Source organism: Mustela lutreola, chromosome 5, assembly GCF_030435805.1.
Source record: "Mustela lutreola isolate mMusLut2 chromosome 5, mMusLut2.pri, whole genome shotgun sequence".
In the NCBI taxonomy this organism is placed as follows: domain Eukaryota; kingdom Metazoa; phylum Chordata; class Mammalia; order Carnivora; family Mustelidae; genus Mustela; species Mustela lutreola.
The window spans coordinates 38786102-38811090 of NC_081294.1; the positions used below are offsets into that span (position 1 = coordinate 38786102).

Genomic DNA, 24989 nt, shown 5'->3' on the forward strand with positions numbered 1-24989 from the left:
AGCGATGTGCCTTTCCTTGAGAAAGAGGCTAGTCTAGCATCTGGTATGGTGCTTGGCACGTATTAAGAACTCCAATAGTAAACCTTTAGCAAACAGCAAACTTAAGCAAACTGTAGTTCTCCTCTAAGAACGACATCGAAACTCTGGTTTTCACTTATTTAAATTGCTTTATTTTAGGACAGAGGTGGGTAGGGATATGGGAAAATAGAATGAAATCATTTCTTTTTTATAGTGTAATTACGGTGTAAATAGGGCTTAAATCTAAACAGTAGTATGTAGAAACGCCCAGGAGAAACTCATGTCAGGGTATGCCAAAATATACTTCTGAGCATTTTCCTTATCTTTATGAAAATGTTTTGATTTTGTAAAGATGGCAGCTATTCACTGTGAACAACATAAAACACAAAACAACAAAGAAACTAAAGTCCTCTAAGAAATCTAATCGCCGACCACTCAGTATTCAATGAACATCAACCTCTATACCTCTAAGTATTAATCCACTTCTAGATAAACCTATCCTGTTACATAAATGAACCCTGCTACCTTTTTTTAAAAAAATATGTCAGTATATATATATGTTTATAAAAAAATAAAAATTTTTTAAAAATGTCAATATAGCATTGACTTTTTTTTTAATAGACTTAATTTTTTAGAGCAGATTTAGATTCACAGCACAACTGAGTGGAACGTACAGAAATTTCCCAACTACCTTTTGCCCCACCATGTGGACAGCCTCCCGCTCTCCAAATCACCTTCCACATCCGAGTGGTCCAGCTGATGAACCTACGCTGTTGCATCATAATCACCCCAAGCCCATAGTTTACATTAGTGTCCACTCTCGGAGGTCAGACATTCTATGGGTTTTCACAAGTGTATAACGTGTATCCACAATTAGAGTATAATACAGAATTGTTTCACTGCCTTAAAACAACTCTGCACTCCATCTATTCATCCTTCCCTCCTCCCTAATCCTTAGCAACCAAAATTATTTACCGTCAACTTTTTTCATCTAAAAAATAGATCTTTTCAATTATGTTTAATGACTAAATTGCACTGCGTTTTGTGCATGTACATTCAGTAATTTACCTAACTGGTACCTTACAGATAAACACAAATAACTTCATGGGGGGATGGGGTGCTTTTACTCTCAGAAATAGTAATGCCACAAGTAGGCTTGACGTACTCTTGTCCACACATTTCTGGTAACAGCCATACAGACGGAAAATGGCTGGGCCAAAGAGTGTGCCCTTTTTACCTTTAGAGCCTAGGGTCACAACTTCCTGAAGAAGGGTTAGAAGGTTCAGGAGACTGTTTTCCTAGATTCTTCTCAGCACTAAGTTTTATCTATCGCAATAAAATTTTAGCATTTACTTTGTTAAGCCCGTACTAACTCTTTCCTTTCACCTTTGACTCTACCCTGAAAGAACTGCAGAACGGCTTCGTGCAGTAATGTTACCTGCTGGCTGAAAGATCTTCAGGTCAAAGGAGAGTACTTCCTCAACGTATCGACCAGAATTTGGAACGGGACTTTTGCAGCAGTAAGTATGAGCTTTATGTGTTGGGCTTATCAATAGCAAGGATACATAAAGTTTCATTCTCAGTCAGTTCATACCCTTTGACAAAAGCAGTATTCTGGCTGATATCAGCAATGCCCAGATGACTCAGAGCAATTTTACTCTGGAAGGCAAGAGGCTTCTGCTCCCTTTCCAAAGCTTGCCCGACCTGGTTGTGCCTCGGCATCACCTGGGGTGCTTGTAAAGCATCAGCTTCATAGACTCCATGCCTCCCTACTACATCAGAATGTCTGAGATGTCGTCAGGATCCCCTGTGCTGTCCTGGGGCACAGTGGGCCATCTAGTTTGTCTTCGTCCTCGTGCCCTTGACATTTCTGCCTTCCTAGTCACTTCTAACACGCGCAAATTAAAGTACTCCTGTCTGTCTCCTTCCTTGAGCTTGCGGCTGACTGGTCTCAGCCCACCACGTAGATGAATCTTGCCATGGGAACTCTCTGCTCTCCTGTCTTACCCTTTGTCTGGTGAAGGTCCAGTGTACATACATCTTTTTTTAAGTCCTTGCCATCTCATGAAAAGTTTGAAGAAAGTGTCAAAACAATGTGTTTTTTCCATTTGGCAGGTGTGACTCTGCAGGAGTAATATCTGCCTTTAGCTGAGATTTTAGTAGCCAAAATCTCAGTCTGGCAAGAAAAATAGGATAGACAGGGCTCCTTAAAGCTGACTGCGTAAGTAGCTAGCTATTCATTTTCTCAACACGCTCTGATCAAGGCAGCAAAAAAAAAAAAAAAAAAGTCTGAAACCTCCAGGGGTCCTCTTAGTTCTTGTGGATTTTTTTAAATAATGAATCTTCAAGGTGTTTACTAACCATACTCTAGTCCCTATTTTCTAACCATTTCATGAGCTCTCCAACAACCCCATTCTCCCTGCTATGGGATTTTAGAATTAGAGAACTAAGTTCCCTCCAAACTTGTCCCTGGAACCAAAATATGAGCAATATTCTTGGATAAAGACCTAATAGAGAGAGGAACAGTGAAAGGCAGGGAGAGGAAGAGAGAAGTGGGAGAGTGTAGCAGAGAGGAACTGGGTTTTCCTCCTGCTTGCTTTTATTTTGCTGTTGGGTATACTCGCTTGCAAGCCTTTCGGACCCCTCTAAACCCTGTTAGATGGGAAGCATGCGGCGAGTTACACCACTGTCCCAGCTGATGTAGTTTCGTGCCAGACTTCACCAACTGGTTCTTGTCTCCTTGGATTTGAGGAACAAATGTTTTCCTAGCAACCTCTGCCAGCTGGGAAGGAAAACTGACTGCTGCAAATCAAAATGCAATCATGCTGGCTCTGTAACAAGCATTTGGTTTTCTTGAGTTTAAAACTACACTATTTTAACTGTACGACTTTTAAAAGTACCTTCCCAAAAGTTGTCAGGAGCAAATTTTCATTTCTAGGAGCAAATTCCTGAAGAAGCATATTTATGCTTTTTCAGAGGTTATGGATGAGCTGAAAAACCCCCATGAGAGTCCCTGTCAAGTCCCACACATCTTCCTCCTCCACGAAAGGTCAAATGTTTATTCCCACCTTGTTTTCAGCTATTTCAACAGTCAAATGGATGTTCTTAGGCCACCCAGGAGATCCCGTCTGAAATACAAATCTCATTTCCTGTATTAGAGTCCATTAGCATAGTGCCTTCCACCTGGCAAGTGAACATTTCCATAATTTTGTCATAAAGTGATTGCTCAGGCCTCCACATGAACAGCATGGTCGGCCGTTGTTTGGAAGGCAAAGCTTCGAGAGTTCGAGCAGGTGTGTTCCTCCACTCTCCCAGGTCCGCGTGGGGTCACTACCACTGTTCACCCTGCAGGATACCGTGTGCACAGCTGTGCGAACGGGCAGGCTTGAGAGGGCAGATAGATCCGTGTTGTGCAGAAATTCTTTTTAGTCTACTGGGGCTGTGACACTAGCATCACTCAACGGCTACTTTTCTTTTGAAAGGAAACCATTATCAATACTGTGAATGTTTCCCCAACAATATGTGCTTAAGACACAAGGGTTCAGGCTTAACTTCTGATGCAATCTTCCATCTTGAGAAAATTAAAACTAATCACACTGAGCACGGGGAAAGGAAATAAATTGCTCACTTTTTGGATATGCCTTCTCTTTCTGCCTCCCAGATACCATTTAGCAGATTACCTCATGGAGTATGTTGAAACATGTGCCTTAGTAACCAGAAAAACTGAATCCTAGTAGCCAGAGCATAGAAAGGCAGTTCTCAAACCTGGCCATTGTATGCTATTTCAAAGTAAACATCTGTCCCAACATTTGCATTACAGAAAAAAACAAAATACACATCAATAATGTATCCACTGAAAAATCCCTTTTCTGTAACTAGATCCAGGAATACATGTAAAGCTATTTCATATTACATGGTTACCAGTAACAGTATAAAATGTGTCCTTCCTATATGCTGGCCCCAAATCCAGTATTTTATAGAAACACTTAGAGCAGGAAACCTGAAACTATTACTCATTATGTAGCTTGACAGAAGGTGCAGGGTGTCATGCATGGTCAAGTGTACTTTTACTGTTTTTAATCTTAGCTTCCATTATTTGACTTACTCAGGGAAATATATAAGACCTCAAGCCTGCCATTTTCCCTCACAATGCAAACTTCACAAAGTTTTTAAAAATCTGAACCATGATCTTTTCCAATTAAAAACTTCATTTCTAAATCCTGTTTTTCAGCCATTTTCAAGTTAGAATCACCTGGAGAGTGATTTTTATCTGCTGATGCCTTAACTTCACCCACCCAAGATTTGGTTTAATCTGCTATTAATGGCCCCCAAATCCACATGTTTTCAGTTCCCCAGCTGCTTCCCATGTGCAGTCCCACATAGATCACCGATTTAGGAACACAGATTCTTGGGGCTTCTTCATAGGTGCCTTTTGCTCTTGTCATTTTCCGAAGGGAAATAAATAATAAACATGCCAAAGTTTCGTGTGTTAACTTCTGTGAGGATAAAATCTATTTGTATGTTCCAGTCAACTTTCCAGACGGTACAGCTGACAGCATCTGCAGAAATTGACACCTATAACCCTCAGATATACGTGATCGAAGAAAATACAATCACGGTAAGCACATCCTGTCACCCCAGCAGGACTAGTCTCTGACAGGCCTTTATTTCTGGAAACTTTAAGAGTAGTGGTTCTTCTCACCTATGTATCTGTAGGAGTTTCTTAGTGAAACTCTAAAAACCTGAGGTTTATTACATTAGGCTTAGTTGGCAAAGTTGTTTGCTACTCAAAAGTTCAGTGATGTATTTGCCCTCCACACTCCCCGCCCGCCCCCTGCCCCCCGCCCCGGTGAAGCTGGATCAGAAGGGACAGTCCACTGCAAGGCCCAACAAAGGGGGTTCCTACTGTTTGTGGCTCCCTAATCCAGGCTTCAACCAGCCTGCTAGCTCTTCCTCTCTCTTCTTGCTCTCATGGCACAGTCTCCATCTTAGGCCAGGACATTCAAGTCATGCTTATTCGAATCACATTTTATTGTTTAAATAGAAGTGCTTAAGTATGCCTAATAAATAAATAAAGCATTTATTAGAGGGTTTGGGGATTTTTTTTTTTTTTTTTTTTTTTTTTTTTAGTATTCCTTATAGCTAGACACTGGCACTGTGTGAAGTGTCCATTCATTAGTTCTTATAGTCTAGAAAACTATAAATGTTCCCCTTGATTAAAAAAAGAAAAAAAGTCTTGCAAAGAAATGTACTTTCAGAGAAAACAAAGGCTCACTGTTACAAGGGCTGGCACAGGACAACTTTCCTTTGCACTGAAACTCTGGTTGGAATAGGCCATATTTAGATATAGTGGGATTTCCAAGCTCAGCGAATCTGCTGGCAGAGCCCTGAGCATTTTCCTCCCAATGCTTTTGTTAAGAGTTGGAAGCCCCAGTTTAAGACTCTGCCCCAAGACCAGCCTGGTAGCTGGCCTCAGTCCACTGTTGTAGCCATTAAAAAGCCAATGGCCTCTGAACTCTGGACCTCTCTCAATCCTTGAGAGTAGGACTCTCAGCACTGGTGTCCCACCCCAGTCCCAGGGAAAAGGATTCCAAGAGAAAGGATCCTGTTCAGCTCCTGGCGTACCACCCTGAGGAAAGGGCCGCACCCTCTCTTCAGAGGCTAGGGCATGGAAAAATTAGAAATGGAGCCAAAGGAAATGTGGACTTCAAATTCGAAGTACTATGAACTTAGCAGTACTATAGATATTTTAAAAGTTCATTTTAGAAAAATGTAGTGTTCAGACTTGAACATCTGATTAGGTCTTTATTTTTTTTTTTAGAAAATATTATTAATTTCAATTTTTAGTTAACTTATCTAACAATTAAAATAAACACTTTGGATCTTTTCTTGGTTTTCTCTTATCAATACTGATAAATACCAAAGGCCAACTATCACTTGTCTATGAAAATATATTTGAATCCAAATAATCTGGGTAATTTTTTGAATAATACTTGGAATCCAGATAATAAACTGGCATATGCCTATAGATGGATGAGTGATTCTTAAATTTATTTGAATCCCAGTCCATTTAAAAATCTGAAACAAAAATTTTTATACTTGTGGATCCCTTTGAATCCATGGACCCCACCCTGGGAAATTCTGGAATGGACAGTAAAGGTATGACTGCCATTAAGCAGTAAAGTACAAATTCAGTTACTTTATTCCTAAATTGTAAAACCTTATTTTAGCTCTCGAAAATATAAATGAAAAGAAAAATAATTACCAAAAGGCAAGACAAAGTTCAGCCAACTCATAAATTCTGTTACAAGAAGCAGCACATCTGCCACTGTAACAGTGTTAAATCAATCAATAAATTGGGTTTTGTCAACTTGTTTTCCCCAAAATGCAGCTCTTAATATTCTTAATTGTGGAGGAAATGTCAGTGATTCTTTCTGCAATTAAAAAAAAATACATAAAATATATGTGTGTGTGTGTGTGTGAGAGAGAGAGAGAGAGAGAGAGAGAGATTTATATATGGATGATACAGTTTTACCATTAGAACTCTTAGAGCAGCCATTCTATTACAAAGTCACAAAGATTCCCAGAAAGCAGACATGAAGAATCATAAGTAGCCTCAAGGACAGTTTATCACTGAAAAAGGTCAGCCTGAGCTGTTATTTCCACTTTTTAACAATCCATATCAAATAACTTGAGTGAGTTAAGTGAAAGGAATACTTAGGATCCTAGTACAAAGCTGCTGTTGCTTAGTCACAAGGGATCTGGGGTTGTTAATTTGTTTGGTCTTCGACTCCCCTCTCCAAGACTGACTCCAAATGCTGTCACTTGGCGATGAGACTATGCCAGAAACCGAAGTTCCTATTTCATAAATAAAGCATCTGAGGTTGTCAGAGGTGACATACCCACTAAATACAGACACAAAAAGAGAGGAAACTAGAAAATTTGTATTCCTTGCCTGTACTGTGAAGAAGCATTTTCTCTAGAAATTATATTGCACAACGTTTAGCTGAGGAATGTGATCATGCGTGAGTCATGTCACCTTTCTGGACCACCATTTATAGAATTAGAGAAATTGACTAGATCATCTCACTTTTTCTCGGTGCTACAATTACTTAACTATTGCATATATACATTTACAGATTCCCATCATGATAATGAAACCCCATGAGAAAGCTGAAGTTCCAACTGGAGTTATAGTAGGGAGTGTAATTGCTGGAATCCTTTTGCTATTAGCTCTGGTTGCGGTCTTATGGAAGGTAAGAAAATTTTCATATTTGAAAACATTGGGCTCCTAAAGACATCTGTCTTGAATTTCCTTATCAAACAGTAGCCTTAAGTTTTATATAGTACCTCCTCCATCCTAAGAGAAAAGAAAATGCAAATTCATTTGCAAATTCTCTCTTCTGTCCTTGAAAACAATCAGTAAGGATTTTATATCTCCGGTCTTGGGTGTGTGTGTGTGTCTGTGTGTGTGTACACACACATATGTATGTATATATACACATATACATGTACTTTTTTTTTTTAAGCCTGCCTTACATCCTGACTCCTGAATGTTTTATTCAGCTGCAAATAAGTAGACCCTGGAAAATTTTAACTTTATGCAATTCAGAATTCAGTTCAACTCCCTGGGAATGATTTCCTCTCTGAAAAGCTCTCTCCAGAGCCCAGAGATTCCCAGAGGGGCTCCGGTGGGCAGCCAACTGGGGGAGGGGGAGATGCCATAACAAAATAGCCCATAGGTGGTAACATTTTTCTATCATCATCTTACAGCTTGGTTTCTTCAAAAGAAAATATGAAAAAATGTCCAAAAATGCGGATGAGATTGACGAGACCACAGAACTCAACAGCTGAGCTCCCCCCGACTCCGCAGTCTATGGACAGTGTTGCACCCTGGGTTTGCAATTTGCATGAACAGATTCTTTTTTTAAAATCCCAGTGTTTTTTGTGTAATAGGTAAACTAGCCTGATATTTTACGAAAACTGCAGGTCAGTTTGGAAAGAAGAAATTGGGGGGTGGGGTGGCTAGGAGTATAAAGGGTAAGACTTATTTTATACAAGGGAAAAGTGATCTTTCCACTGGCTGGTCCAGAGTTTACATTGTAACATGTGTTGTGTCAGAAACATGAAATGCTTACCATCATGAGACGTCTTAAAGAAAAATAAAACCTTTCTCCGATTGGGGGGGCGAGATACCGCAACCATTAAAAATGGTTTCTAAACCGTAATGACCAAAGTGGAAGGACTTGGTTGGCACAGATACAGAATTAGCTTGGATACTGATGTTGATGGGGGAAAAACAACACAGGTTTTCATCTGCTGCTCATCCAAAGCTGCCATAGAGGTTATTTTAAGTGATAAGTTTCTTAAGAAAGTAGGGTAAAATTCGCTACTGGCCTGCAGCTGCCTTCTCAGTCCCTTGTTTGCCAGGAGGTACTTACCAAAACATGCCTGGATTCCCGGTAGGAGCTGAGAGTATGCTTTCTGGAGAAAAAACTTCCATTTAAGTGTGGAGAGGGGTGGTAGTATAGAGGCCAAAGCATAAAACTGTGTCTAAAATCTGTAGTATCACAACATTTACGGTATAATCCTATCTGCTAGAGGCCCAGCCTACGCTCCAGGAAGTAGGAAGTTTTCTTTCTCCTTCAGGATGCCGGGCTGGCTAACCTGGCTGGCTGGAAGGGACCTAGCTTGAATTTTGGGGAGAGGAGTAATTTCTTTGCCTTCGGCATCCTTCCATTTTCCATACGAAACCACTTTTCCTACTCCGGGTGTCCCCATCTTCTAGAAGCCCCCCGAGGCATGCCTTCCTCTCCAGTGATCCGGAGCTAACCACGTTCCCTTGGCCCTTGACCAGCTACCCCATTCATTGGGGGCAGCTGCTCTGCACCAGGTATGAGGAAGAAAAATCATCTCACATACTTACATGAATAATCTCCTTAACTCCAGGAAGCTATTTTCACTTATTGGTAAACAGGTTAGAAAAATAAGCCAGGGTAAATTTCTAATTGTTGGAATTTCAAGCAGCATAAAGAAGGTAGTTTAAAAAAAAAAAAAAAAAAAAAACTCAAGAATTTGCAAGGAACTACAAGGAGCTAATGGCAACCACCTAATTAGCAGGTTTCATCCTCTGTGTTTGTGTGTTGCTGGAGGACTTAAACTTCCAGAAGAATGACTGCCACCTAGGCAAGATTGCTCCCTAGCTAGATTAGGTCCCAACCCTTGAGACATTTATTTGGTTCAACAGGGATAAATGCCACTAGTCTGCTTTTTTAACAAGCATCCCAGTCACTGATGTAAATAAACTATCTTGGGGATGCACCACCCATTTCTCCTTCTGCACTTCCTTTTCCATTTCTGAGCCCACACATTCTCCAGGAGGGACTGGGAGAGAGGCAGAGAGACTATTTTATGACAGAAACTGACATAAAAACCTAAAGCTTTAGACAAGTCACTCTGCCTCTTTATACTTCAGTGTCCTCATTAGAAAATGGGAAGCCCAGGTTGTAATTCAGCAGCAATGCTTTTAGCTTTAAAAGTCTATGACCTCAATTTCTTGTAATTACAATCCTCCAAAAACCAGATTTTGAAAACAGGTATACGCCTTGGTGCACCTGGTCCTGACCTCCCTCCTGGCCCAACTCCACGGTGAGCTACCTAAAGCTATCTTCAGTGATTTATCTTCAGTGATTTATTTTTGTATTTGACAAAGCAAAACTGGGGGGCAAAATTAGCCACAAAATGTCAGGGGTTTATGGCAAAAACATGGTATTCTCCCAGTTCTCATTAACAGCCATGTGGACTTTGAGTCCAAAACTTCTTTAAAAGAGCAGAGGAGAAACATCACTAACTTTATAGAGTATTTAATAAACCATGTAACTACTGGACACATACATGCTAGTTCTTCAGGGTGCTACACAAAGACTTCTAGCAGGTCATTCCTTCCATTTCACTCAGCCCCACTTTTCTCACAGAAGCACTAACCTGAGGTCACATACCCATGGCGAGTTTGAGAGCTTTGGCCAAGCCATGGCTTAGGTAATCTACCTTGTCAGCATTGTCTCCATGAAGTAGCTGGGTTACTCCAAACTAAAAACTTAGCCACTTGTCTCTGTACCATTTATTACCTTAGGGCAAGGTTTCTCAGCCTGGGTGCTACTGATGCAAGGGGCTGGGTAATCCATTCTTGCAGGAGACAGTCCTGGGTGTTGTAGGACCTTCTGCAGCCCTGGTATCCACCAGACATTGTGACAATCAAAAAATACCTCCAGACATTGGATCACACCTTCTAGGAAGCAGAATCCCCCCCACTGAGAACCCCACTACACCAAGAGCAAGTGGCCTAAATACACAACTTCTGTTATCAGATCAAAACTTGAGGTGGTGGCTCTACTGAGTATTTCTCAAGCACTTTCAAGCAAAGGCGAGTATTTATCCAAGAAATTAAAGAAAAAGAAAAAGCCCATTGCATGAAAAAAAGAGTTATGTATTCCTATTCAGCCCTACTTTTGTTTTAAAAGTATAATATGGGGCTTGTAAGTTACCATCTTAAAATTTCCATTTCATAAATGGTATATAGATTAAGATCTATAGAATGTGATTAAAAACAGTTGCTTCATGCACAGCTCCCACAAGCCATTTATAAAATAGTAGTTTGTGAGGAAGCTGCCTTGAGACTTGAAATTGTACATCATTCATTTTAGGAGCAAAAGGAGAACTCTCAACTGGAAAGAAATTTTTCCTAGCTGGCACAGTTCTTCTTATAAAACAGAAGTTATTAACTGTGAAAAGAAAACTAAAACCAATTTATCATAATCACACAAGTGATTATACTAAAAGCTATTATAAAAAGTGTAATTTCATAATGTATTTATCTATTCTGATATACAGCTATAAGTTAATATATTAAAAAAATCTCATCAATTAAGACATTAAACAGAAAGGGGATCCCTCAAACTGAGCACCCTGGCCCATCTTTGCTATTTCAGTTTGCACACAGAAAATATCCCCATTCATAACTTTTCAGGATTATGCCCTTCATGTACATTAACCATACACATTTTAAACAATTTGAAAGACTAAACATCCAGAGGTAAAAGATGAACATGAGGGTAAAATTTGAAATAAAAATGTTAACTCCATCTTTGAACCTTAAATAATGAAAATATAGCCATATGTAAATATAAAAAGATGGTTTCATCTGTACTGGATTTTGGCAGATAAAGTCAAAATAAAAATGTATATACTGCACAGCTATGTTAGAATTGTGTATTTTTTAAAGAGAAGTTGTCTTTGATATTTTCCTTCCTGTAAAGTATGAATCTTTAAGATGTGATAAGTACAGTTAATTTTTTTTTATTAACTGGTTTTGCCTTTTTTCTCTCCACCAAAAATATAAAAATGTATGCATGTTCAAATTATATAATTCATTTCTGAGAAATCAAATTGAAAGATCAACATTAGTATGAGAAAAACTTTTTAAGTATGAGAATCAAGAAAAATGTTATTTAACTGTAAACCAATCTTCATACCACATTACTTAATTATAATTAAAATCGTTCTGAAAATAAAGTGATCTTACTTTGGACTTTTAATTTTGCGGCTTGTATATTTCACTGTATTTATCTTGCACACCCCCATGGAGTCTTGAACCAGTTCTGAAGCAAAGTAAACAAAGAGTGAGGCTGTTATCTAATCTCTTAAGTTACTAGCAGTGAAGGATGTTCTGTAAGAACCTTTAAACTACCTTCATGGTTTAGGGACTAGGTGTAAAACTTTGCCTCTAAACGTGTGTCCACAGATAGGCAGCGTTGCATCACCAGAGCCTGTTACAAAATGCGTATTTCTGGTGCCATCCAGAACTACCAAATGCCAGTGGGAAGTTTAACAAGATCCCGAGATGACTCCCATTATGTTACACACTAAAGTTTGAGAGAAGCCCTGCTCTGAAGTACAACTTCTCTCTTGAAATAAAATGTTGCTTGGAATAGAGAGGGAAAAAAAGGTTGGGCAAACTGTTGCAACTTGCCAAAGGAGTCATGTGAAGGTTTCTTTTGTTTGTTGTTGTTGTTTAGGTTTGAGTAAGCAGGAGGGTTTAATTATTTTAAGGATTAAATATGCTGAAGTTATGACGTGCTAAGAAAGATACAGAGCAAGCTTACCAACTGGCCCTCACTGCACAGATGGCACATGAATGCAAAGCTTGGGTGGCACGTGCTTCCATCTACATCGATGCACAAATGTCTCCCATCCCAGATCGGGTGATCTGTCAAATGCCTTCCCCTTAACTCTGCCCATCTCAGCTCTGGTGAGCCAAGCTGTCAGGGCCGCTTACCGGGGAACCACCACCCATGAGTGGGTATGCATCATACATTAAAATAGAACTATGAAGAAAAAGAACATTAGTTTTATCACAGAACAGATCTAAATATTAAGGCTACCAATTTGTCCCAAATTGGAAAATTGTATATTTACTCATTTTTTTTTAAAGTAATTCCTTTTACTTACTCTATGTCACTTTTTAAAAACTATAAACAGCATTTTAAAAAATTCCATCCTCATCCTATCAATATTTTAAACTCAGGTACCTATTAAAAGCTGTCATCTAAGAACCACTCCTAACTTAAAAGGCTAAGTTGAAATTGCGGTTCTATGCAAAAGAAAAGGAACAGACTATAAACATCGGACTCAAGCTGCTCTTATTGCAGCCCTGGCTCTACTGCCCTCTGGCGGGTCAGCTACTAACTGCATCACAGACCACTCCCACCTTCAGAGACCTCTCACAACCTCCATGCAGAGCGTGAAGGGACTATGCTGGATGTCACAGTATGGGAGCAGGGGAGGAGGGGAAACCCACTCATGCATTCAGCCAGACACCCTCACACAACTCTAAGTGCGACAGCTACACATATGTCCAGTGTGTTTAATCTGGGGCATAATACTTAACACCAACAGCACTTCTCAGTGCATGGGAGGGCTCAGGAATTTGACAGGACTCCCTGTCCTCAACAAGTCTAGGGTCTAGTGATGGAGAAAACCACGAGATATAGTCCATCAGGTAGCACTGAGGGCCATAAGATGGAAGGGAGAGTAAAGGAACAGGACTCTAGTTTGAAATAGGATAGTCAGAGAAGGTTCTCTGAGGAGATAACATGTAACCAGGGATTGAAATAAAATGAGGAAGCAGGCTGTGGGAATACCTGGAGGAAGAGCATTCTAGAAAAAGGAACGAGTAAGGGCCCTGCGACAAAATAAGCCACAGCAAAAGCAGGGGCAGGGCGGGGGTGGGGCGAGTGAGGGGCAGGCAGGTGTCCAATCACAGACTATAGGCCACAGTGAGGGCTGTGGGGTTCTAGAACGGGATTGGCTCTCAGGAGCTTCTGAGGGACTGACTCAGTGGGAGGCAGAAGAATGGCAGCAGGGGACTGTCAGGGGACTGTCAGCAGGCCACAGCAGCAGTCCAAGAGAAATGGAGAGCTGGCATGGTTGACAGATGTAGCAGTGGAAAACACAGGAACAGCTGGAGTCAGACATTCAGGAACTCTTTTTCAAATTCTCCAGTAGGTTCATTCAGGGATTGAAGATCAAGACTCAAAGTACTGGCTTCTTGACCACTATTTCTCAAAACAAACGGAAATATATTGTGACTCTAATATCATAACCAAAGGACAAAGCCATCCATAAAATCACAAAATACTTCACTCACTGACCATCTACTATTACTGCCAAAGAAAACAAAATCCTTTTCTTTTTAGTTCTCATTGAAAAATACTAAAACATAAGTAAACTGAACTTCCTACTTCATGGAACAGTATGTCTACCACAGGCATCTTTCCTCACCTTTCAATGACTCTCCCACCTTTTCTCTAAAGCCTTTCCTCTATCTCTGGTTCCTCCTAAGCCCTCATCCTGAACACCCACTTATTTTTTGTCTCCCTTTTGTCACATGTTACTGGTATGACATGAAAGTCTGTACTTCATTAAACTGTCTTAGCTTCTGGAGAAAAAAATAAAAATGTGTTTAAAGACAGAGGTTTACCAAATTTAATTTTAGTACTCTTAAAAAAAATGTGTGACTTAATCACCAGTTGCCCAAAAGCATTCTTTGTTTTTTTTCCAGGATGATGATGATTCTTCATACATTTCCTGAAAAAAAGAACCACAACAGATATACAAAATAGAGTGGCTTAATAAATTCAACTACATCTGAATAATTCAGGGAAATAAAAATTACATCTATTTAAATCTGCTACTCTTTTAACAATCCAACAAACATTTGCATAAGGCACTAAGTGTAGAAAAATGAATAAACATGTTCCCTACATTTAAGGACTCACAATCCAGTGGGTGTCCTAACACAAGGCCTTACACAACAATACACAAGAAAACCTAACAAGACAAGGTGCAACCACAAAATGGAATTAACAATTCCATTTGGGGCCACGTCAGGAGACCACCTGAGCAGATCATGCAGGGAAAATGAAAGATGGTTGGTTTTAAACATTTTTTTTTCTTTCCAAACATATCTACTACTTCAACATTTCTAAATGTTTTTCTGTAGGCAAAAGGGGTATTTGCATTAGGGGTGAAATTAAGTGACCACCCACGTTAGTTTCTAAGTAGATTGGGCTGCACTTTATTGACAACTGTGAGTGTGTGCCCCACCTACCTGCCTACCTGTTGCCTAGATCACCGATGACATCACAGCACAGGTGGGACTAGAACCCCACAAGAATTTAGGTACTTCTTGGAAGGGAGTGGAACAAGAATGTATCACTATTCTCACTCTCCTGCCAAATTCTATTCCTAAGGGACAGAAATCCAAATCTGACTTTCCTCTGAATACCTGTATACCCTTCTCACCCTCCACAGACAGAAAAGCAAATAGAAAGCTCAGCTAGTCCTCAAGGTAAGGTATAAAAGGACAGGATGCCCCAACTCCTGCCCACTCTCTTATTCTGGAGGCCTACCCTCTCATTTACCTTCTATCAGCGGGCTGTCCCTTCCTTCTCCCTTGTAAAGAAAACTATCTCTGCCACCCAGGCTCACAATTCAGTGTAGAATGCTCTTCCTACCTCACTCTATTCAGGAAACAAGCTCAGTAGTCCATCAAAATTGTGGCAGCTTTGTTCATAGCAAAGCCGCCATCTATCTGAGCTTCACTAGCATCCCCTTATAAGAACGGGTTTCAGTTTTTATTCAGAAAATATGGTACTGAATTTCATAGGCCCTGTGTCAGAGACCCATTTGCTCATCTCCACAACTATCTGAGATGGTAGGCTCCTAGGAAAGACTCACCCTCTGGTCCTCTGCTCTGGCTTTCTGATCTGAGCAGTTAATTCATTCCTCAGCTTTGCTACCAGCCAAAATGCTGCAGGCATTTCTAGACTCTTAACTGCAATTACAAGTTTGAGAATTCAGAATAATCCCACTGTTGTTACTACACCAGGGAAGAAATTAGGGACTTGGGTCTTTTCATCCCTTCAGAATGTCTTTTTTGACCAGACGTTTACTCTTCTTGATTGGTTTGATATGTTGACATAAAATGAGCTAGAATTTCCTAACTCTATTTTAAAAATCTACTCACTATGCATTTTCTCCAAAGAAGCAATACCCCACCCTTTCATTTTCCTAAATAGAAATTCTAGAGTTCTTTGCTCTTTTGCCTTCAGAAATCTATTTTAGCTATTGCCTAAATAGCCATGCATTATTCCCACTCTCCAAAGGAAATTCAAGGGAATTCTAATCCAAAGAAAATGAATTCATATACGAACCAATGGAGCAGTCCCAACTAGGAATTCTAGCTGTTACCATCTACTGAGGCCTAATCTGAGCCATGCATTCTTTGGAGCATGTCCTTTTCATGTTTAACAAACCTTCAGAAGGAAACACTACATAAACACCCTAGTTTACAGATAAAGAACGCATGACTCTAAAGAGCCAGGGAAGACCCATGAATAGAGGCTCTTTATGACATCTCATTAGCTTTTTAAAAATCTGTAAGAAAAATCATGTCCAAATGGCAAAAATAGATATTTTCTTACCTTTTTCCATATGGGCACCTTGGCTTTTAAAGTATCGATGGCATAGCTCACAGCTTGGAGGGATTCAGCCCTATGGGCTGAGGACACAGCGATGATAATGCTTGCTTCTGACACTGGAACTGAGCTTTGACAAAATGAAAGAAAAAAAATGCCATTTCTTCTGAATCTAATTAAAGAAGCTACTAAACAGATGGGAAAAAAATTCCAGTAAAGCATTCTTACAACTAAACATCCAGTTCTGTTTTTCATAAACCTCCACATTAGTTAAAAAAACAGTAATTGATCCCAACTGCATTCAGCAGAGGGGATGCTGAGACTGGGCTAATTTGTTAGTATCGATCCATTAAACCTGTCTGAAGGGCACTGAGAAAAAGACCTTTCACTGTTTCTGGTTTGGATAAGGTACAGTGCCAGGTAATGCCTAGAGACACAAACTTACTGCATGAGTATAATGTAGAGTTTAAAATATTAAACAGAAATAAATACAGAATGGATAAAATTATTAATAAAATTATAATTGTTAATAATAAAATAACAACTAATGGAATATCACAGAATGGAGTCCCTATTGCTAGGTTCTATTTAAAGCGTGGAACTCCACTCTTCTAAGTGGTATGAAAAGGCAAACTAATTTAGTGACCTTCAAAGGCATTTACATTAAAAAAAAAAATCTATTAACAGACTTGGCATACAAACTGAGTGCAAACTATGAAACAATTCTTAAAAGGCCTTAAGGACTTTAGCACACATTAGCACAGGCCATCTGTGCTGGGCCTTCCAGTTTTGGCACACTTGGACTTTGTTACGGCATCAGCCACTCTCCAAATGTTACAATGTAACACCCAGAGTATCTCCACTCTGTCTGCCAGAATCATACACAAACCTTCCTCTCATGGTAACACAGGATTCCTATGGAAGATTCCAGAATCAGAATTGGTACAAAGATGGAAAACAACTGCAATTAACTTTTAAATTGCTAAAGGAAATCATACCCAAGTCTATGAAACACTGCTATGTGTCTGACTGGCCATTTCTGCCTAATGTCGCTACAGATCTTTCGGATTTCATTTTCTGCCATTGGGAGATATGCTTCATATTCTAAGCTAATGACTTTTTTCCCTTCAAAGTTATTTCTTGTAGTCCCTAAAAGAAAAAAGAAAAAAAAAGAATAATATTAAAATAAGGTTTTTCCTTACAAGAGAAATAACACATTAATAGAAAAGAGGATTATCTTTTAGTAGACAGGCAGCATATACCAATTTGTCTAAAAAATGCTTTCAAATTTTCTAAAAACAAGGACTTGGTTAGAAAAACAAAAAATAGAGACGTCTGGATGTTAAGTCTGCCTTCAGCTCAGATCATGATCCTTGGGTCTTGAGACTGAGTCCCACATTGGGCTCTCTGCTCAGTGGTGAGCCTGCTTCTCCCTCCCCACTCTGCCTACCACTCCCCTTGTGAGCTCTGTCAAATAAATAAATAAAATCTTTGGGGGAAAAAAAAAAGAAAAAAGAATTATCAAAAAGATAAATAAAATGACACTGACGAGGCAAGCATGACTAAAAATACTTATAGGACAAACCAAGATGGGAAACATTTTTCAAGGATTATCATGAAGTTAGTATCATCACCATTTTTTCCCCCTCAATATTTGGAAAATACAGAATTCTCCCTATTAATAATGACTTTTATCCTACTCCTTTAATGCCTTTAACATAGGTTAATCTGAAAATTACTAAAACAAAAGAAGAACCAAAAAAATTTCTACCCACCACCATGGCTAATCTTGGCTTACGGCTCTCAGGACCTTAAAATCCTCTATTAACCCTGAACATGGGAAACACTTGCTAATTTCTCATCTTACGCAGCCTAACAAAAACTGTGAAAATGACAACTCACCTACAAAGAGGGATACTGCACCACAGAGTGGAGAAATCACCAACTGTGAGACTTCATCTATGGACAGCTTCTCAGAAGTGAATTTTATTATATCTTTAGAGTTCTCTTCAACTTCATTCAGATCTTCCCTAGAAGAGAGTAATAAACCTTAACATGGGTACGAGAGGCAAAACACCCAACTTACAGTTTTTCAACAAATATTTTTCATATGCTAGATGTGACAGAATGATAAAAATACGGTGTAAAATTTTAGCAAAACTCAGCATGTTTATAAATGTCCCTAATCAATCAAGCAGGATATAAAAAGGAATTTACCATTAACGTGATCACTTAAAATGTAATCTATCTCATATGCCACTCTATTCCAAATTCTGGAATTGCTGCTCTTATCTTCCTTCATGGTATAGGTCAGACATCGACACCTCCATCCACACGCATGTTACCTCTAACCACTATATGTCCGTGCACCACACCTAAGCTGCCTTTTTCCTCATCCAAACAGAAGACAGGAAGAACAGAAGCAATGCTGAATCCACAGGAACTGGGCTCATTTCATAACCAGAAATAATCCAGTTAAGTAACTGAGGAAATAAGGAAATGAACTGCGTGCCTATCACCAGATGTCGTACAAAGCCCTCTGCCACTCACTTCTCATTTCATTCATCAAGCATCTATTACATACTCACTAAGAGACCAACCTCGAGCATTAGACAAGGACCAGGGAACAAAAAACCCGGCTCCTGCCCTCAAGGCGCCTACACAGGAATAGAGAAACAAAGCAATAAAGAAAAATTATATATGGGAGTAACACAAAAATAAACAGGGTTCTGAGACAGAGCATGGGTGCTGGGGAAGTGCGGCTGTGTAAGAGCATCAGGGAATGCTCTTCTTTCTCAAGAGGCAGGATTTAGAAGTGAAACCTGAAACATAAGCAAGCAGTCCTGGAAAGAAACAAGGGAACAGACCCCCAGGCGGAGACTGGAAGGAACGGCAAACGCAAAGCCTCTAGAACAAGAAAGGCCAGGGTGTTCTCCAGAACCTAAGGGGAGGCCGGAACCCAGGGTTCAAAGGAGGGAACAGAGGGACTGAGAATGGGCATGCAAGTCAGACTTTGCAGGAGGAGTTGTCTGGATAGAATCATAAATCCAGAGGGATTTTATTTACATTGGGAAAGAAGGCTCAGAGGAGTTAAGGACTCATTCAAGGTGATTCCAATCAGGGAATCTCACGAAATCCAACACTCTTTTCCCTATTCTTCCAGCTACTGAAAAGAAAAGCACAAATAATCACATTCCACTGGATTCTAAGATGTTTCAACCTTCCGTACATGCCACCTGAGATTGTTAGAATACAAACATGGTCTATGCTCTGTGAACTTGGAATCATACCAAATTCCTACAACTTGATTCTATAATGACATGGCTTCTAAAACCACATGATACAAACCCAAACACCTTCAAATGATACATAATGCTGTTTAAGTAATCTTCCTAATCTTTCCAAAGAACACCTTTAATCCTCTCTCTCTCACACACACACACAGAAACACCTTAACGCAGCACACTAGTTTCTGAATAAATTCCAAACACAAAAAAATTGGCATTTTTTCTAAAATTATGGTGACCAGTTTCCCAGTGAAACTGAGACACATATCTAACACATATCTAACAAAAAATTCTATTATTTCCAAATAGTAGAACTAAGAAAGATCCAGTCTTTATTAGTTTGATGGGCAATTTGCTTTGCAATATATATTCTTCACTTTTGGGGGCACTGCCCTCCAGCAGAGTGGAGAAAAAATATAGGTGAAAAAAATAAACTGGCATCCTTAGTATGTTCCTTTGCTTAATGAAACCAAAGTTTTACCATTGGATATTGTATTTACTGTTGACTTTGGAGAAAAGCCCATATCACAGTAAGAAAGTTTTCCTTCATTCCTAACATACGAAAAATTTTTAATTAGGGATGATCTTTCATTTCTACATTATTTGCTCTTCAGTTGACAATAAATTAAGTCTCATTCTGTCTCTCCAGACTATACTAAGAGATATTCTTATGCATCATCCTACTTAGATAAAGACTGTGTTTTTTGGGAAGCTGCATTGGGTCCTAGGGCCACCTGCAACACAGCTATCGTAATAAAGCTGTTTCTTTACACCTGGAAAATGATAAGCTTTCTTGTTAGGCACAGTGATCTTTTTACTTCCTGACTATGCAATTTTTTGACATTCCTCTGTACCAAGGAGAGCTATTACCCTGTATTAATAAACGAATTTGTGAAAAAGTACAGAGAATCCAATAATCTGAATTCAAATGTTGGCTCCGCCACTTACTAGCTATGTGATCATAGACAAGTTTTTAACTTCTCTGAATTTCAGTTTTCCTTCCCGCACAATAGGAATATTAATACTCCAGCATCCAGCACTATGCCTGACACATAATAAAATTTCAATAAACCATTTTAAGTGGAGAGAATGAACATGCCAAACTGACATAAAATTAAACTGCTTACAAGAGAACAGATGTAGAGATGATACAAAGACACATATAAGTCCGTCTACGTCAACTATTACAGCAGGAACTCTACTGGTGCAGACAGATTTATAAGTATATACTTAAAGCAAATCTTATACAAGTTATCATCTATGTAATTCTCTTCCACAAAACTGGTTAAGAAAAACATGTTGCACACACCCAAGTGGCTCACAAGCACTACCCTCCACTAATGGGGGGGATGATGGCAATTTCGTCTCCTGATTGAAGCTGGAGGAGTTGATCTCCAAGCTCGACATATTCTTGACGGACAGCAAATATCACCTGATTCCTGACATCAGCCAATCTGAAGGGGAAAAAGTATGATTAGAAGTATCAGTGTTGTAGTAGACCTCCAATCTCCTCAGCTGCAACTAAAAATACCACATTAAATATTACTTCATGGGGCGCCTGGGTGGCTCAGTGGTTTGGGCTGCTGCCTTCGGCTCGGGTCATGATCTCAGGGTCCTGGGATCGAGCCCCGCATCGGGCTCTCTGCTCCGCAGGAAGCCTGCTTCTCTCTCTCTCTCTCTCTCTCTCTCTCTGCCTGCCTCTCTGCCTACTTGTGATCTCTGTCTGTCAAATAAATAAATAAAATCTTTAAAAATAAATAAATAAATAAATAAATAAATATTACTTCATGAAGGACCACCTGCAAAGTTACTAATTAAACCAATTCATATTCTGCGGAGAAAGTACATATCCCTTGAAGAACATACTTATTCACCACAATGAACACAGTAAACTGCTAACAACTCTTTAATGAGTGTTGTCTCAGGGATTTAAACAATCATCTCCCCCCTCTCAAAAAAAAGAAAAAAAAAAAAAAAAAGAAGACTACACAACATTTAAGACCAAGTGTCTCCCAACAGGTATAAGGCTAAAGATAAAGCATAACAGAGGCTCCACCTCATCTCATTGATTATCAGGGCACTTTGGCACTTTAAGAGCGGCTTAAAGGGGCACCTGGGTGGCTTGGCCAGTTAAGCACCCAACTTTTGATTTCTACTCAGGTCCTGATCTTGGGGTCGTGAGATCAAGCTTGGAACTCTTTCAAATAAGCATATTCATACTTTGTTGCAGAAAGGACTTGAGGTAGGAGTAAGAGCAGTAAATTAGATTTTCAAGAACCAGAAAATAAATCAAATATGAAAACTTGATTCAGCAGCAGCTAAGATTTCTGAGCTTTCACTTTTCTTTTTATCTTAGAAATTTCTACTTTGAGTTCTCTAAAGAAAGGAAAAGACAAAAAATATAAAACACAAGTTTTTGACTGAATTTGTAACAATTCTATTTAATGTTATTAAATGCAGAACCCACATTTTCAGTATTTCATAAATTATAAAAGCAAGTATATTCATGGCCCTTTGGCAGTATTACAGTTCATTATACTTTTTTTTTAGTAAAATATCTTTAGCTTTAAGAAATCATGCATTTTTAGATACTAGAATTTATTAGTAATTGCAAAAAAAATGCACCTACTGACTTTTTTGACATTAAGCACGGATAAAAATTAGTGTTTTTCTCTAATTATTTACATATTTTTCAATGTTAAAAAGTATTAATCATATGTATTCTACAAAGGTTTAACTACCCAGGATGTCGGGCTTCTATCTCATTCCACAGCTGCAACGCTCTTATTTCTTGTGGCACAGAAATGGTCTCTGAGCGAATTCCTGTTATCTCAGCACTTTTGGCAAAATACAACACTTCAACCTGCAAAGGAAAAGAAATGCCTTTAACGTAACAGTAATAGTCCTTTTCTGTCTCGGTGGGCTTGCTTTCTTTCCAATTATTTTAACCAAAGACAAATTTTATGAGTTAGAGATAATTAAATCACCCCCCAAAAAGTTAGTATAATTACAAGTTAACCATGAGGTTAAGTCGTTCTTCATTTGACATAAATTACAGCACCTTTTATAAACACTTAAGCAGTAAACTGATGTCTCAGTCAAGAGATAAATTACACAAATAAAGTAAAAAACTAGAAAACTGAGACACGTCTCTCACGGTTGTCATATGACCCTTGATTCAGTCCACATTACATCGAACCTAGCTGCCAAGGATTAAGTTATGCAACATACCCTCACGTTTGTAAAGGCTGGTGGGTTTGACACACAGGTTAAACTGGTATTTCCTAAGACAAACCTATACCGTCAGCCTGGTATCTAAGAAATCTGGCCAATTAAATAACCCACCTGTCCCAGTGTGCAAATTATTCTCTACGAAATAATCACAGGTTTGCAAATAATCGAGGGTTTGCAAATGCATATAGGAAGCACCTTTTTTCACAAGAACTCTCAGTTAAATGCATGAACTTGAAAACTGTCTTTGCCAAAGCGAATAATCATGGAAGCAAGGGGGCGACGTCGCGGGTGCCTTTAGAAACCTTTGACGCCGTCACCCCGGAGACCAGCGGTTAGCGGAGAGGACCTGACCTTGGTTCGGGCAGCAGAAGTGAAAACGTCCGCAGCCCGGAGGGGCAACACCAGTGGTAGTGCGCGCAGCACCGGGAGTAAAACTCGGTCCCACTAAGGTGGCAACAATGAGGATCCGGCTGAGCAGGGCCGGACCGGTGGAGGGAGGAAGAAAAGGGGTCAGATGCACCTGTGAGGGCGCCCCACCCTTACCTGACATTGCACCACCATCCCGTCCAGTCCCCGCCGAGGAAGCGGAGCAGGTCGACTGAGAGCGCAGGCGCAGTCTTACGGCTCTTTCCGCCCACACGGGGCCTGCGCAAAGCTAGCTCCGCCCCGCCGCTCCGCCCCGCCGCTCCGCCCCGCCGCTCGCCCCGCCGAGTTCCAGCTGCAGACGACTCCGTGAAAAGCTCAATGTTTTGCTGCTGGTGGCGGTGGTGAGCTTCAGCTACAGGTATCACGAAATGCAGGAAGGGCTGGCCGTTCATGCCTGTCTTCTTAGATGAGAAGCCGAGGTGTGGGAGAGCAGACACCGGTCTTTACTGGACAGTTGTCACCTGCGTCACCGAAGTTCGGCTTTCCCACTTGTAGGCTTGTCTTTGACATTTCTTATTACCCCGACATCCGGCTTATGATTAATGTCCGTTAAAGGCAGAGCATTCAGTTTATCATAGTATTCGAATTGTGTCAGATTTACACTTTCCCGGTTTAGTAGCTGCTCAGTAATTAGTCCAGTTGCTATCTATCCATTCAACATTTCCAACTTTCCATCAGCAAGAACTCTGTTTTGAATTGCTTACACAGTCTTGTTGATATAAGCTAGGCGCCGGTCCCCTTGGAATTCACAGGGCTGGATGTAAGACAGCCATAAACCATTAATGGTAAGTCAGTGTAACAAATGCAATACTGGAGGTACATGTTACACTTCATGGGGGTTGTAAGGAGAAGGGGCTGGTCACCTGAGGAGTACAGGAAGGCTTCACAGAGGCTTGAGCTAAGTCTGCTAGAATAAGTAGCAGCAATGTTAGAGTGAGGGTAGGGATGAGGGAATTTCGCTAAGGTGTGCCAAGCCAGAGGGATATAAAGCAGCATTATGAGGTCACAGAAGGGCAAATAGTTGGCAAGGTGCACATGACCCTCCAAGAAGTATTGGAAATGAGGCTAGATACCAGGTGGTAGCCCATGGGAGGAAAAAATGACAAGAACTGACTAACAGCAACATATATGCCTATAGAGTTGTTAAACATCAAGGATAAAGAATTACATTCACAAAAATAGGAAAACAGGGTAATGATGACAATACCTTAGACTTCTCCCTGAGATCTAATGCCAGAAGATGGTGCCAGTATCTAAAAGAGGCTAAGAACAAAAGCATGACCTAAAATGAAATGTACAGCCGAATGGGTGTTGCAAAAGGGCATAGCCTAATACTCATAAATCTGCAAAACCTCAAAAAAGAAAATATCCAAGAGCCCTTCTTATAAATTCTCCTCTGACAAAAATCCAATCAAGAGAGCAATTATAAACCAATAAAAGCAGCAATGTCCACAATAGCCAAACTATGGAAAGAACCTAGATGTCCATCAACAGAAGAACGGATAAAGAAGATGTGGTGTATATATATACAATGGAATACTATGCAGCCATCAAAAGAAATGAAATCTTGCCATTTGCAATGATGTGGATGGAACTAGAGGGTATTCTATTTAGCGAAATAAGTCAATCAGAGAAAGACAATTATCATATGATCTCCCTGATATGAGGAATTTGAGAGGCAAAGTGGGGGGGTCGGGGGGTAGGGAAGGAAAAAATGAAACAAGATGAGATTGGGAGGGAGAAAAACTATAAGAGACTCTTAATCTCACAAAACAAAATGAGGGTTGCTGGGGGAAGGGGGGTAGGGAGAGGGTGGTTGGGTTATGGACATTGGGGAGGGTATGTGCTATGGTGAATGCTGGGAAGTGTGTAAGCCTGATGATTCACAGACCTGTACCCTTGGGCCTAATAATACATTATACGTTAATTTTTTTAATTATAAAAAATAAAACTAATGATGTACTGTAAGTTGGCTAATAGAATTTAA

General features: G+C 39.8%; 2 protein-coding genes across 3 annotated transcripts in view; one reads left to right on the plus strand and one right to left on the minus strand.

Annotated features, from left to right (window-relative positions):
• The window catches only part of ITGA2 (integrin subunit alpha 2), a 107766-nt gene extending 97977 nt beyond the window's left edge, over positions 1–9789 (plus strand). The window contains exons 27-30 of the mRNA XM_059173950.1: positions 1425–1538; positions 4547–4636; positions 7158–7274; positions 7792–9789. Of these exons, the coding sequence (XP_059029933.1) occupies positions 1425–1538; positions 4547–4636; positions 7158–7274; positions 7792–7872 (402 nt within the window). The 3' untranslated portion in view covers positions 7873–9789. The remainder of the gene's footprint in view (positions 1–1424; positions 1539–4546; positions 4637–7157; positions 7275–7791) is intronic.
• Positions 9790–14037: 4248 nt separating this feature from the next.
• Positions 14038–22205, minus strand: MOCS2 (molybdenum cofactor synthesis 2). Of its 2 annotated transcripts, XR_009353774.1 has the most exons (7): positions 22084–22205; positions 20652–20796; positions 17958–18085; positions 17054–17204; positions 16062–16185; positions 15316–15412; positions 14038–14163 (listed from the first exon to the last, which is right to left on the minus strand). XR_009353774.1 is itself a non-coding variant. In XM_059173955.1 (6 exons), exons 2-6 carry the CDS (start codon positions 20747–20749, stop codon positions 14095–14097), a joined length of 570 nt encoding a protein of 189 aa, XP_059029938.1. In that variant the 5' UTR covers positions 20750–20796; positions 22084–22205; the 3' UTR covers positions 14038–14094. The 2 variants fall into 2 exon arrangements, 1 of the variants encoding a protein (XP_059029938.1); XM_059173955.1 differs by lacking the exon at positions 15316–15412.
• Positions 22206–24989: the final 2784 nt, after the last annotated feature.